The sequence below is a fragment of the Saccopteryx bilineata genome, chromosome 2 (genome assembly GCF_036850765.1).
Source record: "Saccopteryx bilineata isolate mSacBil1 chromosome 2, mSacBil1_pri_phased_curated, whole genome shotgun sequence".
NCBI lineage: Eukaryota > Metazoa > Chordata > Mammalia > Chiroptera > Emballonuridae > Saccopteryx > Saccopteryx bilineata.
Genome location: NC_089491.1, coordinates 288,003,177 through 288,021,238, shown reverse-complemented (window position 1 = coordinate 288,021,238; position 18,062 = coordinate 288,003,177). Strand labels below are relative to the sequence as shown.

Sequence of the window (18,062 nt, the reverse complement as noted above, 5' to 3'; positions counted from 1 at the left end):
GTCGCTCTGTTGCGACCAGAGCCGCTCTAGCGCCTGGGGCAGAGGCCAAGGAGCCATCCCCAGCGCCCGGGCCATCCTTGCTCCAATGGAGCCTCGCTGCGGAAGGGGAAGAGAGAGACAGAGAGGAAGGAGAGGGGGAGGGATGGAGAAGCAGATGGGCGCTTCTCCTGTGTGCCCTGGCCGGGAATCGAACCCGGGACTTCTGCACGCCAGGCCAACGCTCTACCACTGAGCCAACCGGCCAGGGCCTAAATGTGATTTTTTAAGGTCTGAATTCTTGCATGCAAAAATTAGTAATGCCAGCTTTAATAAAAAAAACTAAATAATATTATCCCTACAAATTTTTAATTTTAATTAAAAAATAAAACATGCTCATTTAAATTTAAATAGAATGAAATATAAATCCTAAAGACTTACTAATTTTGGCTAAACTACTTCAAACTTCAGGCTGCTTGCTGCAACTGCAAAGCTTAAAACAAAATAAATTTACCTAACAAAGGTGTAAATTCTTTTTAATATAAAAAAATAAGCCACACTAGAATTTTCCAACTTTAATATGCTCTTTAAATTGCCTATTAATTAATGGGGTAGAAATGTTTTTATAAATATGGGAATATTGGCCCTGGCTCGTTGGCTCAGTGGCAGAGCGTTGGCCTGGCGTGCGGGAGTCCCGGGTTCGATTCCCGGCCGGGGCACACAGGAGAAGCGCCCATCTGCTTCTCCACCGCTCCCCTTCTCCTTCCTCTCTGTCTCTCTCTTCCCCTCCCGCAGCCAAGGCTCCATTGGAGCAAAAGTTTGCCCGGGCGCTGAGGATGGCTCTGTGGCCTCTGCCTCAGGTGCTAGAATGGCTCTGATTGCAGCAGAGCGACGCCCCGGATGGGCGGAGCATCGCCCCCTGGTGGGCGTGCCGGGTGGATCCCGATTGGGCGCATGAGGGAGTCTGTCTGACTGCCTCCCCATTTCCAGCTTCAGAAAAATGCAAAAAACAACAACAAAAACAAACAAACAAAAAAGAAAATATTACTTGAAAATACATTTACTATATTTTATTAAAAATTAACATAAAAACAAATATTTCTTACAATTTTAAAAATTAAAATATTCAAAAGTATGTTCAACAAATGCTTAAAAGTCAATTATAAATAATATAAAAAAACAGAGGGGGGAAGTCATATCCTGGAACTCCTGCAAATCTTATCATGCTTTTTACTTTAAAAAATTTCTTTTGAATGCTGATGTACAGGGTTATTCAGCAGCTGAGAGACTCTGGAATCCTACAGGAAATGCCAAACCTCTTTCTCTTGCAAACTTCTACCCTCTTTTATTTGATCCAGCTAATAACACTGTTTTGTCTTTTTTCCAAATAATTCCAAATATACAGAAAAAGTTTATACAGGTGGATGAGGACCCTCAACCCCCTCAGCGAGATCTTCTAAGCATGGATTTTAAGGTCTATAATAACCAAGAGGAACAGAGCCCAAAAGAAATCAGGAAAAATACCAGCTCTTGGCATATGCCCTTAAAGGCTCCAATGCCCTGAAGGGGCTTCATAGGACTCCATCAAGGCCCTGCTTCAAGAGTGGAAAGGAAGGTCATTGAGCTAAAGCCTGCCAGGTTTCTCGGCCCCCACCAGGGACATGCCTTTGCTGTGGGGAAAAAGGGACACTGAAAGGTAAGCTGCCCCCTTGCTCCTCTAAGGGAAGGTTCAGTCTCTTCTAGCCCTGCTCCAGCCACCTGTGACCTAACCTTGCCCAGCCTGCTGGGACTTGCCACTGAAGGCTGAAGGTTCCCAGGGCTTGCGGCCCCATCTCACGTCACTATGGATGAGCCTACGGTATTTCTTCCAAGTAGCAGGTAAACTAATCTTGTTGCTTGTGGACACAAGGCCACTTACTATGCCTTGCCTAAATATTTGGGTTTTTATTCATCCCTTGAAAATCTCTGTTGTGGGTATTAACAGTCTTATTTTCTGCTGCTGTAATATATAGTGTCTCCTATATTCCTCTTGCCTCAATGCACCGTGCCTATTTTAGGCTGGGACCTGCTCCTAATTTAGACAGATTTACCTCTGCCACCCAACATAGTATATCCCAAGGTTCTCTTTAACACGATTGCAAAGTTCCAAAGAAAGGCACCCTGGGTTCATCTCTCCAGTTTAAAGAAAACGGAACTCTGTCTCCACACATGCTGCAAATGGCTTTTCCAGTCTACCTGAATCATTGCCAGCTAGAAGCAGTGGTCATTGGGGCTGGACTCTAGCTGCAAAGTGTGGAAATGTGACCACAACTCCAGTGCCTTGTGGATTTTTCCTAAATGTGCATGACTCCTGCTCCTTGGGACAGTTCTCAGACTGAAGTGGGGTTGGGTTACATTTACAAATTATATGAAGCAATAATAATGTCAACATGGACTTGGTGAAATTACATTAACATGTTAGGGACATTTAAAACTGTAAGAATTTAGCCTGACTGGGCGGTGGCGCAGTGGATAAAGCATCGGACTGGGATGTGGAAGACCCAGGTTCGAGACTCCGAGGTCACCAGCTTGAGTCCAAGGTCACTGGCTCGAGCAGGGGGTTACTCATTCTGCTGAAGGCCCATGGTCAAGACACGTATGAGAAGGCAACCAATGAACAATTAAGGTGTTCCAATGCGCAACGAAAAACTAATGATTGATGCTTCTAATCTCTCCGTTCCTGTCTGTCTGTCCCTGTCTATCCCTCTCTCTGACTCTCTCCTGTCTCTGTAAAAAAAAAAAAAAAAAAAAAAAATTTATTTTAGATCCTGTTGTATAAGACTTTGCTTAATAATCTAATAGGCTTTAATCATTAATTGTATTAGGACACTTGTTACAGTATCCATTAGCACTGGCTATTTTAATTTTGTTGTTTATTTTATATTTTTCCAATCTGCCTCCAAATGAACATGGAAATTCAAATGAGTATATAAATCACAACATACAAATTGAAATTTTAAAAAATACAGAAGGGGGATCTGTTGGGGACCAAAATATAAACAGGGTATTTTGCAATTCGGACATATCTAGGGGAAAGAGGTGCTGGGCCCAACCCCCCACTTCACCTGCCTAGTTTAGAAAGAGCTACACCTTATTCTTGCATGACCCACCCATGTTCTCCAGAGAGGCTGGAAGCCAGTTTCTTACTGGGGTAAAGTTAGATTAAAATGGTATGGTAGGGGTTGTCTTTGAGTTGTTTTGGAAACAACTGAATTGCTAATGAACCACGTTTTCCCCTGAGTAAAGATTAATGCACTTTGGGAAGCGGGCATTGCATCGGCTCAGAAACAATGAGCACTGAAACACCTTAATTGTTCATTGGTTGCCTTCTCGTACGTGTCTTGACCATGGGCCTTCAGCAGACCAAGTAACCCCTTGTTTGAGCCATGCCGTCCTCCAAAACCCATCTATTTATATATCTTTAAGTCTCTATTTAATTCCATACCTTTTCCCGTTCGAAGACCCCATAATAGACTTGTCGTGGCTAAACCGCAACAGCTGAAGAAATCCCTCAATGAAGCCAACTGCAGATCGGGGGAAGTATCCCGTACCAATGCGAGCTACGGCAGAAACCTACAGAGCGAGAAAAGCTACCTGACAAGGAGAAGATGAAGACGCAAAAGGCCCAAACGAAGCTCCACTTGTCAACTAGGGTGAATAATACTCAGAATAGAGAGAGGATGAAGCAAATAGAAACAGAATTGAAGCACATGGAGCTAATTAAGTATCAATATCAGAAGAAAAACTCTGGACAGTCGTTGAGTATCCAGAGGCTTGTATCTGAAATGATGAACCTACAGAAGGAGAAGCAGCTGCTGGCCCGGAGCCAGTGTGACACCTTGGCGCGGAACAAGCAGCAGGAGACGCAGCTGGAGACAGAGCGGCCAATAAGGCTGGGCTGGAGCACCGGTGCTGGAAATTGGAAGAAACTGTCAGATACCTGATGACATGTAAAGAGGCAACGGAGAATAAACTGAAAGAAGCCAGTGTGGAATCAGAACAGGATGAAGACAAAAGGCATGATGCCATGTCCAACCAGTCTGTTCTACATAAGTGGGAGAGAAAACAGAATCTTAGACTTGTGCCCAAGAAGTATCATGCTGACCTAGAGAGAAAGTGATGCCCTTGACAGAGGGCCTTGGCTGATCGCTCTACCACCGTGATTCCCTGAGCCCGGCACTCGGGCTGGCCTGTTTCCACAGTTATCAGAACATAAAGTCTTTGATGAGGGCTGAAGATTTTGGACCTGAGTTTATCCTTTTATGAACTCTGATATCAGTACAGAACCAGCTCATCTTTTCCTTTCCCTGTTTTCCACCCAATAAATGTATATTAATTTGTTGTAAAAAACAAAACAGTAAGAAAGTCAAAGGTAGATATACTCTTAAAAAGCTTCATGGAGTAAATCTACTATTATTATTAATTTCCAATTAGTACAATGCCCTATAGTTTTGTTTTCAGTAGTAAAGGCATATAGCTTACAGATTAACTGATAAAAAGGAAAAAAATACGAAGAAAGACTTCTGCTCAAGTCATTTGGCCAAGTAATTTCTATTAATCTCAAAAGATCAGCAGAGGGCCCTGGCCGGTTGGCTCAGCGGTAGAGCGTCGGCCTAGCGTGCGGAGGACCCGGGTTCGATTCCCGGCCAGGGCACACAGGAGAAGCGCCCATTTGCTTCTCCACCCCTCCGCCGCGCTTTCCTCTCTGTCTCTCTCTTCCCCTCCTGCAGCCAAGGCTCCATTGGAGCAAAGATGGCCCGGGCGCTGGGGATGGCTCTGTGGCCTCTGCCCCAGGCGCTAGAGTGGCTCTGGTCGCAACATGGCGATGCCCAGGATGGGCAGAGCATCGCCCCCTGGTGGGCAGAGCATCGCCCCTGGTGGGCGTGCCGGGTGGATCCCGGTCGGGCGCATGCGGGAGTCTGTCTGACTGTCTCTCCCTGTTTCCAGCTTCAGAAAAATGAGAAAAAAAAAAAAAAAAAAAAAAAAGATCAGCAGAGGGCCCCAGTTTCAACTAACCTACAGAGTGTACACTATATACTGTAAACATTTTTTTTCCTTCCATAACAACAGTGCTCCTGGTCTCCTTGATAAATCCTCTAGAAGAGGAATAAAGCCACTTATGAAAACTCTGCGGCTATAAACACCCTCTCAACACACAGACAGACCGAATACCAAGACAGTCCATACAGAAGGTAGTGCAATCATCTATGGCATTTTCCACACAGGGAAAACATCTGTCATTGAAGCACAGGCCTAGAGAAAACAAAATACTCAAACTCAAATTGTTTGGATCCCTCCTTGTAATGTTTGTACAAACAGTATTTACAGAGCAAAGAAAACAAAATAGGAAGGTGTGTTTGATGAATTCTCTTCTAACTCTTACATTCTGGAGGTTACAGTAAAAAAATAATACTTTTGAAAAAATAAGCAGAGCCCAAACACAGAGGGGGAACGAGATAAAAAATAGTGCTCTAGAAGGTCATTATGTAGTTTGCTTTATAGTCATATTTTAAAAACTGGTAGTTACTTCCATATTAAAAATAAGCTTCCATGTTTAAATAAACTGTTAAATGAGATATATCTTAAAATTATATTTTGGCTAGTACTATGTTCTAATACACTGGGCCATAGAATATACCAACCATTATGCTTGTCATAAACTAGCTTACATTTAAATGATCATATCTATGAGTTCTTCTTGGCTAAGAGAAACAAATGAACTTACTACTGATAAGACATTTCAAGCTCTGAATCACCCATTTACTAATTTATGAAAGGTAGGCCTAAAAAGAGGGAAAGAAATTCATCATCCCACTAATAAACTATCTAAATACTTAACATATTTTGGTGACATATTTTCTTTGCTTGAATTATTATTAGATATCATGTGGTAAATTATAGATAAAAAAATTTACCTATGTTATTTTTAACTCCTCTTACTGGTTTCCATTTGCTTCAAATGCTAAAATAATCTTTAAAAAGCAATGACTCATCTTCTGAATAGACAAATTTGAATACAGAAAAACAAAGGCAAGGAATTCTGTGCCAGCTGTGCTAAGAGTCTCAGTCAGTCAGAGGTCACGATGCTACCTGCGGACTATGGTCCGATTTGAACATTATTCTTCCACTGTGCAGGCATCCTTTCACGTTTAGGGCTGAAAATATGAAACACATCTTCCAGTTTAGCTCCCTCTTTGGCAAAACCGTGCAACATCAGGCTCTGACTTCCAGGTGCAAGCTGCACAGATATGGCTGACCTGTGACTTGTCCACTTTAGCTTATTTACGACAGACAAAATAATAAAAAAATCCACAGGGTTCTCCATACATAATAGTTTTAAAAAGCACATACACTGTTAAAAACACTCATTTCTGAAGAGTCATAAACAAATGAAGAATTTTTTTCAAAATGCAAAACAAAAGAAAGATGTGCAAGGTCTACATGGTAATACTGCTGGCTACACAGGCAGCGTCTGTCCACACACCCAACGTGGGTTACGCTGGAGAGGCCGTTTGCTGAAAAACTGTCCAACTCGGGCAACGCTCAGCCCTCTCTGGCCCGTGTCCCTTTCCATGGGCCAGAAATAATGGTATTTCTAAGTGTGCCACATGAGAAAGATATCTGAACTCTTAATATCTTTTTGAAACAGAAAACTAAATTTAAAAACTCAGCACTTAGAAAAGCTCTTCTGCTTCCCTTTGGATAGATTTTTAATTTCTTTAGCTAGTTATTCTGTGGGCAATATTTTCTACTGAAGTTTCATGGGTTAAAGAATAAAATACTTATGATAAAAAAGCATAACATTTTCTAAGACTACAAAAGTGAGAAGTTTTTTTGTGAGGCCTCAAGTAACAGAAACCTTGTAGAAGATACCCAGTGAGAAAGCCCTGCTTTCTCTGGGCCACTGCTAACACGATGTCTCAAGTTTATAACACTCATCACATTGCCTTTGTCCAAGTGCCATTTTTTGTTAAAGCTCTAAAGCTTCCTATCTTCAATTCTTCTTCTTTTATTTTTTGGGTAATTCAACATTTATATGGGATACTGAATGCATTACTGCATAGAGAGCCTTCCCATAAAACTGCTTGGTCAACTATAGACAAACTATGGTTTCATGCCCTATATTTGTATATAGTATGTTTTCAGGACAATGATTTGCAATAAAGGGAAGTTGTATTATGAAGAAGGAGAGTTTTGATACTTTAAGTTCCTAGGATCTCAATCCTTCAGCTTTCCCCCTTTTAAAATTATTTTGTATGCTTTATAATACATACATATAGATGGGGAATCTCTGTGAAACAAATGGGACCCTGAATCTCATTGTGAACAAAAATAATGAAAATGAATAATAAAAAAACTGGCATTGTGCACAATAAACAATGTAAAAGAAAAGATCAATTTATCACCTGGATGAAAAAAAACACCTGTGACAGGTAGAGAAGAGAATCCAACTCAACTGGAAACTGTACTGACGTAAGACCTCGGGGAACTGCGGGGCTGGGAGTCTGTTCTCTACAAGCAGGTCTGGAGTCCTGCAATAAATTCATACAGAGGGCTCCTCTCACACCCAGTTAGAAACAACTGTGTTTTCTGGAGTCCATTTGAAAAAAAAACAGTCTGGCGTGTGAACAGCCAGCCTTTATGCCTCCTGCAGGAAGTCATGTTTCCCATACAGTACTAAATTTCAGAAGTTTAGTGTTTAAAAATATCTTCCCTCATCCAAAACCAAACAAAAACCCTCCCAAAGTCCCGACAAAGACCCTACGACTCTCATGACAGCATTTCTGATTCCTACACACTTGCTGTGGGCACGCAGGTGAGGCCGGAGCCCCAAGGCGTTTGGGGAGGCCATGGGGAGGGCCCTGCTTGCAGAATAGTCTTACACCTCGGTTCGAAACCAGCTCTTGACGTAACCTGTTAAGAGATATGTTTTTCCTTTTTAAAGTTTATCTAAAAAAGGCAACTCTCCCGCCCCCCAAAATTAGTACAAAGTTAAAAGAAATGCAAATTAGCTACGATCTATTCCAAGCACAGCACCGCCAGAGGATTCACACACACTACTTGGTGTTTCACGTTGGTTTTCCTTTCATTCTTTAAGGCAGTGGTTTCCACAGGTCAGTCAGTTCAGGGATAAGGAGCGTGGTCCATGGCAGTTTGTTTGCAACTCCAGTTGGATGTCTGGGAATGATGTCTCACTTCGTTTCCTGACGTTAGTGCTTTTTTGGTTCGGAACTCTGGAGGCTGAGCCGAACGCCCTGGGCGCCCCTGGCCCAGGGCTGGTTGGTGTTCAGCTGGCGCTCGTCGGCCAGGCCCTCCCTCACTCTGGAGCAATAGTTCACCTCTCCGCCTCCTTGGGCTTTTACTCAAAAGTCATCAAGTTTGTAGGAACCTAAACAAATGTGTTACAAAATGATATTTATTTTTATTAAAAAATAAAAAATATTTTCCCATTTACAAATGACATTCAATATTGTATTCGTTCCAGGTGTACAATCCCCTGATTAGACATTTATATAACATATTAAGTGATCCCCTGATGAGCCCAGTACCCACCTAGTGCCCACCGGGCAGCCTACGCCGTTACTACAGTAGCACTGACTGTATTCCCTAATGCTCCCTATGCTGTACTTACATCCCCACGGCTTTCGGTAACTGGCGATTTTACTTCTTAACCCCTTCACCTTTTTCACCCAGATCCCTAAACCCCCTCCCCTCTGGCAACCATCAGTCTGTTCTCTGTGTCTAAGAATCTGTGTCTGTTTTGTTTGTTCGTTTATTCTTTTTAGATTCCACAAAGAAGTGAAATCATACGGCATTTGTCTTTTTCTGTCTGACTTATTTCACTTGATATACAACTCTGTAGGTCCATCCACTAACTGATAGCACTTAAAAGTTGTTTTTTGAAGTACTATTTCTTATTTTTCCTCATTGTTTTAAGTGAGCCCAAATATTAAAATCTTTTTGACCTAAAATATCTTTTAAAAAAATTAAATTTATTGAAGTGCACTGTGTGTTTACCACCCAAAGTCAAATCTCTGTCACCATATATTGGACCCTCTTAAACTATCTTTTTAAAAAAGGAACATGACAGAGGGTACTGTAATCATTTGTAAATAATCAATAGGATATGATAGAACATTTTTGGAGAAAAATCACTGAGATGAGTTAATACTCTGTTTAGTGAAGTGAGATCCGGATGGGAGAAAGGGTAAGGACAGCATCTTTTCTGTCTAGCACACAGGGCTCAGCAGATGTTCAGCGAGTGAATGAATGAGAAAGAATGGCTCTTAGTAGAATGGCTTTTTTTTTTTAAAAAGAAAGATTATTTGATGAGTTTTCCAGTCAAGGACTAAAAGATGGCTTCACCATGTTTTAAAAAATGCTCTTGGCCTGACCTGTGGTGGCGCAGTGGATAAAGCGTCTACCTGGAAATGCTGAGGTCACTGGTTCGAAACCCTGGGCTTGCCTGGCCAAGGCACATATGGGAGTTGATGCTTCCAGCTCCTCCCCCCTTCCCTCTCTCTGTCCTCTCTCTCTCTCTGTTTCTCCCTCTCCTCTCTAAAATGAATAAAAAATTTAAAAAAATGCTCTTAAGCTTTACTACCAAACTTCCAGAGCTGTGCTAGTAGAGCTATTCACATGTCAGTGGTCATTTCTGTCTTTGAAAGTGGCTTAACCGCTCTCCCCCTCCAGCAAGCCTTTTCTTTTCCGTGGCATCTCCTGTGCCTCTCACTATACTCCGCCAGCACGGGCTATGTTCCCTTATTTTAAACACCTTAAGTTCATTGCAGCTTCAGAGCCCCTGCACTCTCTATTCCCTCTGCAGGAACTCTGGGCCCCTAATTTTCACGTGGCTCTTCTTCCTTCTTGTCATTTATGTCAATGTCGCCTCCTTAGGGGGATCTTTGCTGCTCACCCCTGTTCATTTCAACTTGCCTCTCCCATTACTCTATATCACACAATCCTATTTTGTTTTCTTGTGTAGTTTTCACTACTTAGAATGTTTATTTGTTCATTTATTGCCTGCCTCACCAAAATGCGAACTTTGTGTCTTATTAGCTGCTGTCAACAACAAAAGAACAAAAACAAAACCCCTTTCCCACTTCATTCAGAAAATTAGTCCTTGGAACTTTTTTTTTTTGTTGTATTTTTCTGAAGCTGGAAACGGGGAGAGACAGTCAGACAGACTCCCGCATGCGCCCGACCGGGAGCCGCTCTGCCCACCAGGGGGCGATGCTCTGCCCCTCCAGGGCGTCACTCTGCCGCAACCAGAGCCACTCTAGCGTTGGGGCAGAGGCCAAGGAGCCATCCCCAGCGCCCGGGCCATCTTTGCTCCAATGGAGCCTTGGCTGCGGGAGGGGAAGAGAGAGACAGAGAGGAAGGAGGGGGTGGAGGGTGGAGAAGCAGATGGGCGCTTCTCCTATGTGCCCTGGCCGGGAATCGAACCCGGGTCCCCCGCACGCCAGGCCGACGCTCTACCGCTGAGCCAACCGGCCAGGGCCAGTCCTTGGAACTCTTAACAGTGTGCCCATGCTATGAACACTGGGGGCTGGGGGGCGCTCACCTGGGGTCTGTCACTCTGGCAGGCGGCGCTCAGGTGCTTAAACCACAGCAACGCATTCATCCTGTTGCCGGCTTGGAACTTGTATGAGTTTCCTAAATTATCAAAAACAGATGGAAAACAGTCAAAACTTTAGGACGCTGACATATAACAATAACTCTGCCAGCTACCAAAGTGCAAAATAAAACAAGACTAGAGTTCTCAGTTTCAGAATTCTATTTCCATAACACCCGCCTTTCCAATACAGAGAGTTCTCTCGGCTCCATTCATGTGGCTGCACTTAAGGAATTGGAAGAGAAGTAATTTTGTCTCCTAAGTGTTCTTCAGAATAAAATAGCTTTAAATAAAATTGTTTGGCTTTTCTAGATTTATATGTGTGGATGAGGGTACAGAATATTGGTTCTCAATACTACTTAGATGATCTATTAGATTTTTAAAACAGATTTTCTTTATTGATTTTACAGGGGGAGGGAGTGCGCATAAGTAGTTGTTTCACTCTAGCTGTTCAGTGGTTGCTTGTTCTATATGCCTTGACTGGGCGAGCCCAGTGTTTCGAACCGGCGACCTTAGGGTTTCAGGTCAGCACTGTATCTGTTGCACCACCATGAGTCAGGCAGTAGATGTTAATGTGAAGTTTTTACAGGCCAAAGTGCTTTAAAGCCTAAGTGTTTAATACTTAGACATTAGCTATTTAATGTGAATAAGCATTAATCAGCTGACACCGGTATCAGCCATGCCTTTAGTTTTTAGTTGCATCTGTCAAAATTATTCCAGATTTCTGGGTTTAGGGCTTAAAGGGAAAATATGAGGAGGTACCTTTTTCTCTTTTAGAAAATTAGAATTCATCTGTGTTGTGTATACTTAGTAAACCTAATGTCGATACTTATACAAGACTGACACATAACAAAAATGTTTATACAGTTATATGTATTAAGGTAATAAACTGAGAAAAGGAAGGCTTCATGTACTATAGACTGCCTTAAGTTCAGCTTTATTCTTTTTCATCGATCTAAGTTCTTTTTATTTCCCATTCTTACTAACGTCTACTTCCCTTCCTAACTGCTCTCCATGGCCCAGGTGCTTGATCTGTCTGCAGGCATCACATGGCTCCTCTTTGAGATTCCAACACCCAACTAGCTTTCACACTTTCAGACACAATGGTTTGTCTTTACCAAATATTTATTTAAATGCCATAATACCCTAAAACAGACTATCTGTTGACATAAAATACTTTCTGAATGAAGAGGTTAAAATACTATCCAATTGTCCAGTCCCTAGAAGGTAACATGGTATTTCGTTGTTGAGTGCTAGAGCGGAAGTTCTGAGCGGATAAGAAGGAACCCTTGCTGGCTTCCTCAGTGGCATCACCGACAGCAGCTGTCGTGAGGTACGAGCAGCAGCCACGTCAGGCTCTGTCCTGGTGACTGCCTGAGGTTCCCTACACACTCGAGAGGGCCTGGAGGGGTCTGAGTCCACACGGCCAACCTCCTCCCTCTCATGTCCACTTTAGAAGCTGCTACGATTTTATTTATGTCTCTGCTATACAGTATTTCAAAGTATTGTAATTAAAATTATACTTCTTTGGAAAGTGCTCTGAGTCAAATAAGCAATTAATTTGATTAAAAGTAATGGAATAAAAATCAGTTAAAGAAAAACCTCTGCCACATTCAGAACTTAAGAATGACAATTTAATTCAGGGTATAAATGTGGGGTACAGTGCATAGCAAATGACTGACACTTGAGAGCGACAGTGGGCCATGATCTCCAATCAACTCCTTCCCTCCTGCCCTCCCTCGCTGGTTATTAGCTCTCTAGGGAGTACTTGTATTTTTAATTTCAAGCTTATGTCCCTGCAGAAAAAAAAATCAGCTTATTAAATAAGCAATTAATAGATAATAACTGGTAACTACAAATACTGAGATCATCACTTCACTTTGTGACAAATATTTCCCAAAATACAAAACTACACAAATGTCCCCCAAGCACGTGTTAACCCAGTTAAATGAAGTTTTGGCTTATGGAAAGTGACGTACACGTAGTACCTTCACCCCTGGTTATTCTACTGATTCACCTTTCTCAGAGTCAGTCAGTAGGAAGAGATCTGTGTGTTCTGGGTCGTCAGCCATCATCACCATCCAGCCCACTACAGACACGGTCTTATTTGATGTGGACTTGAACTGAAAGACACAATGATGATGAATGGTTATCTTTTCTTATTTTTTGTATTTTTCTGAAGTGAGAATCAGGGAGGCAGAGAGACAGACTCCTGCCTGCACCTGACTGAGATTCACCCAGCATGCCCACCAGGGGGCGATGCTCTGCCCCTCTGGGGCATTGCTTTGTTGCAGCCGGAGCCATTCTAGTGCCTGAAGCAGAGGCCATGGAGCCATCCTCAGCACCTGGGCCAACTTTGCTCCGATGGAGCCTTGGCTGTGGGAGGGGAAGAGAGAGATGGAGAGGAAGGAGAGGGGGAAGGGTAGAGAAGCAGATAGGCGCTTCTCCTGGGTGCCCTGGCTGGAAATCGAACCCGGGACTTCCACACACTGAGCCGACGCTCTACTGCTGAGCCAATTGGCCAGGGCCAATGAACAGGGATTTTGATGGCCCATCCTGAGCCACATTTAAGCGCCAGGGAGCACCTTTTCAGTTTCTCCTAGTGAGAAGCGAGCTGTGTAACTCTGGGCCTCTCGTCACTAAAGTCCACCTGGGCACGTCCTTCTGCGAGTCCCCTGCCATTCAGATCTTTCCCAGCTTCACCTCCGCACCAGCACCTAACTGTCCTGGTGCCCAGGGACTGGGACCTGGCAGTGGGCTGGTAAAGTCACTCTGCTCTTTTATTTGTTACTGTGCCACCCCTCACCCCTCTCTCATAGGAAATGTAGCTGCATTTTAAGAGATGTGATCTTTTCCCCAGGTTCATTTTGCTATAATTGATATATAGCACTATGTAAGTTTAAGGTGTACAATGTAATAGGGGTGTTCATAAATCAGCAGTGCTATCAGACAATTCTTAATAACATATTCTTACTTGTATTTCTGGGGGGAAAAAAGATATTCTTAGCCTACTCTGCTCTCATGCAAAAAAAAAAAGTATACTTTAGAGAGTAAAAAAAAAAAATGTGTGTGTAGGCTTCCAGACTTCCTCCTTCTACACTTATATACATACATAAACAAGCAAGCTTTCATTAGTGATTTTTTTCTCCTCTAGCTTTTACCGTATTTTTTGCTCCATAAGACACATCTGACCACAAGACACACCTAGGATTTTAAGGAGGAAAACAAGAAAAAAAATATTCTGAACCAAATGGTGTATTAAAATATTTAATAAAATACCGTATTTTTCACTCCACATGATGCACGAGCATTTTACCCTTCGCTTTTGGAGGGGGGAAAGTGCATCTTATGGAGTAAAAAATATGGTAATTTTGAAGAGGTTAAAATTATAGAGAAGCTGAAAAAATGCTACCTTGATTATCAATATATCTACATTTGTATTTGCATTTAAATACAAGCTGCAGCCTGACTGGTGGATAGACCATTGGTCTGGGACACAAAGGTCCCAGATTCAAGACCCCAGGTCGCTGCCTCATCGACTTGAGTGCAGGCTCACTGGCTTGAGTGCGGGATCAGAGACATGATCCCATGGTTGCTTGCTTGAAGCCCAAGGTCACTGCCTTGGCTTGAGCCCCTGGGTCAATGCATGTATGAGAAAGTAATCAATGAACAACTAAAATAACACAACTACTAGTTGATGCTTCTTATCTCTCAATCTCTCATCTTTCTCTCTCTCACTAAAAAAAAAACGGAAATAAAAAAAAAAGATGGTAAATACAAGTTGCGGACACCATAACAATGACCCCTATATTTCAACATGCTGTCTCCTAAGAATACAATCCTATATAAACACAATGTATCACATCTAAGGAAATTAACAGAGACAGCCATAGAAATTTTCTTCAGTTGTCCCAATTATGAGCTTTATTGTTAAAAAAAAAAAAAAAGATCTCTAGGATTCAACCTGGGCACATGCAAGACTCTTTAGTCTCTTTTACTTTATTTATTTATTTTTTTTAATTAATTAATTTATTTATTCATTTTTTAGAGAGGAGAGGGAGAGACAGAGAGAGAGAGAGAGAGAGGAGAGACAGAGAGAGAGAAGGGTGGGAGGAGCATCAACTGGATGCATCAACTCCCATATGTGCCTTGACCAGGCAAGACCAGGGTTTCGAACCAGCAACCTCAGCATTCCAGGTTGATGCTTTATCCACTGCGCCACCACAGGTCAGGCTAGTCTCTTTTACTTTAAAACAGTCCTCCTCTCCTCTGTTTACTCTGTCAAATTTTGGTTTTAAGAATGCAAGCCAGTCATCTCGTAGAATGTCCCACAATCTGGATTTGATTGTTGCCTCACAATCAGATTCAGGTTAAATTTCTGGCAAGAACAGCACATAGGTGATGCTGTGTTTATGTAACAGATTTTATTACTTGATCTGTTGCTTATATCTCACCAGTATTTCTTTCACTTTGCATTTCAATTTTGATAATTAGAATTTCTTTGCCTTCATTGCCTTTATTCTGTACCATATCTCTTTTATCCTAAAATATGTACTAAATATAAACATGAACCTGTCTCTATACCCTTTATCTTACTCTTATAGTTCTTTCTTTAATCTTACCAGTTTTCACTAACAAGATGAGGCAAACAGTCCATTTCTTTGGTACTCGATTTACTTTCTCCACAACCTACTATGCTCTAATTTCTAAACATTTCACATATATTATGTATATTTATCAGAAGGCTCATATAATTAAAACCCAAATTATCCTGTTATTAGTAAGCAGAAACATCAAACACAAAAAGATGTTTAATATATGGTGGGTGACAAATTTAGTTATCAGTTTTCTTATTTGGCATCTTTATATAATCAAAGTTAGGAAAAAACGTTTTATTTTTATATGATTCTATTAGGGGACAGTTAAGAAATGAAACAATGTGTTGTTTAGGGAAACATGGTAAAGTAAAAAAAAAAAAGAAAGCAAGGCAATGATTAACATGAAATTCAGGACAGTGACAAGTTGTGGTACAGCTGATAGAGAAGTCAATGCCATCTTCCAGCACTTCCCACATTCATTGAAATAAAAAATGTACTCGTACACACCTCTGGTCTGATTATAGGGCTAACTATGATAATAAAGAACTATATAGTGCTATCTGGGTAAATTCAGAAGCAGTAAAGAGATCATTTTTTTAGTAACTTACCTTTCCTTAGTATGGTAAACCACTTAATTCCCCCACAAAATACATTATTTAGAAATAAAATTCTTCTCAAAGACATTTTATTAATGAAACATGGAAAATTATTCTTCCTTTCAAAAATATATCACTGGCATATAACAACAAAATGCAAGCAAAGAAGATTTATAAAAAAGATTCCACATTTGGAGAAATGAACATTGAGGCTTCTTTTTAAAGTAATATGAAGCACAAGAAGGTGGACCACAGTAGCTATAGTAACTATTATCCCTCTTCACTGTTGGGAAAATCACTCAATCAGAGACTGAGGTGGAAAGTTCTTTAGATGGTGTTTGCAGTTTTTCATATTTTAATCATTAGGAACCGGCACTCCAAAAAGATCACTCTGAGCCATAGTCTAACCATTTTCTGAACAAAAAACCCCAGTTTGGGAAGGCTTTGATGCCAAGACATATTTGTAATGTGCAGCTTTGACATCTGCAATGGAAAAAACTAGCATTCAAAAAAGAAACTTCAAAATATGGAAGTTACTCCAAGAGTTTCCTTGGAATGGTCTTACAAAATAAAAACAATTCCACTGCAATATTCAAATAAGAAAGAGGTGTAAGAACCTCTGGATTAGAATATGGAAAATAAATCCAAACGGCTGCATTCCACCAGGACTACTTACTTTCTCTGTAGCTACAGAGAGGCTGCGAAACTATGCTAAGGATTTAGAGAAGGAATACTCACATGTCTTCTTTCTGTAGCCATTAGGGACTTGGCAGCGTAGTAAAAAAGTTGTGTCCCACACAGAATTGCCCAATATTTTGTCCAAGCCGCTACCTGGAGAGGATAAACACGTAAGTGTACGGATGGAACGCTGGCGGCCCATTTTTTAAGGTCCTACACATTTACATATTTTTAGAAGTGTTAAAATATAGTATGACAAAAATCTTACTTTTGGCCTTTTGCCTTCCTTTAACAAAGTCTTTCTCTTGAGGACACCTTGCATAGTAATGATTCCTGGGTATAACTGCACGGCCAAGTCTTCCGATTCTGCAGAGCTGTAACAATGAAAGGAAGGCAAAAATAAGTGGGGGCCACAGTGGGTACCAGCTATCAAGTAGGTACTTAAATGAAATGTGATTATTCTTTACTTTATTCAGAATGAGAAGACACTGACAATTGGAAAGGTTTATTGACTTGACATTTAGAAGCTGTCAGAAAAGTGAATCAGGAATTATTAAAGTCAGCAGATGGTTAAAAAGACACACTTTATTACATATTTGAACAAGTATAATTTAGAAAGAACAGGGTGATTTACTTTAGTAAAGACTAAAGAAAAGATTTAAGACTTTTTTTCTTCTTAACATGCCATACTGTGTCACTGCCGAGACCTTTTTCCCCATAGGAACTTAGTCCTGGTAGGAAAGATGAAGACTCTATTTATTAAGAGTATTTGCACACATAAAACTCAAAAATAACAAAAGCTCAAAAAGGAAAAAAGAAAAAGAAAACTCACACTTAATTTAATTCTAAAATAGATAAATAAAAAGCATAACAGCATGTGGGGGGATGTACTTGGTGGGACACTTGAATCTATGTAAACACAATAAATTAAAAAAAAAGCATAACGTATTAAAAAAATGGCTTTCTGCTATCTATTTTAATTACATTTAAATGCTATAAATGCCTAACATTATATAGGCTAACTCTAAAACCCAAGATTTCCTTTGCGTATGTCTTAAGAAAACCTCACAAAATAACCAAACATTTAAATATCTTTTCCCAGCTGATTTAAGGTCTTAAACTGAAACAAGAATAATTTCTACATGAGTCAACTGAAACATACACACTAATAAAAATCTGTCATTCTCTGGCGATCTGATTTGAGCTGCAGAATTCCCACGACAGTGAAGAAAGCTGAAGTTTGCCAAACTGTCCCTTTATGATAATTAAGGTGTCTTCAAAGTAACTTAAATGCCTAGAAACCATTAGAAATATCAGGCTAGAGCTATTTAAATTCAGGGATGTTTACAAAAGGAGATTAAACATCACCAAAATGACATAAAGTACACATCTAAAGTTGGCTGTTTTGTTGTATTATGAATTGGTTGATCAACCATCACCACTAACCTGCAGAACCCTAAATCATCTTCTTCTGCAGCTAATCCAGTGCAGAAAGAGGGCGCAGTTTAACTAGATGAACAAATGAATGCACATGTATTTAAATACACAAGTACTAGTTAA

At 40.9% G+C, this 18,062-nt stretch overlaps 1 protein-coding gene across 4 annotated transcripts in view; it reads right to left on the bottom strand.

Moving 5' to 3' along the window:
- Positions 1 to 254: 254 nt before the first annotated feature.
- The window catches only part of RALGPS2 (Ral GEF with PH domain and SH3 binding motif 2), a 138,516-nt gene continuing 120,708 nt past the window's right edge, over positions 255 to 18,062 (bottom strand). For all 4 annotated transcript variants that reach the window (XM_066261232.1, XM_066261231.1, XM_066261233.1 and 1 more), the window contains 5 exons: positions 16,771 to 16,876; positions 16,563 to 16,655; positions 12,648 to 12,753; positions 10,580 to 10,671; positions 255 to 8,404 (listed from right to left, as the gene is read on the bottom strand). In XM_066261232.1, coding sequence (XP_066117329.1) covers positions 8,375 to 8,404; positions 10,580 to 10,671; positions 12,648 to 12,753; positions 16,563 to 16,655; positions 16,771 to 16,876 — 427 coding nt within the window. In that variant the 3' untranslated portion in view covers positions 255 to 8,374. The remainder of the gene's footprint in view (positions 8,405 to 10,579; positions 10,672 to 12,647; positions 12,754 to 16,562; positions 16,656 to 16,770; positions 16,877 to 18,062) is intronic.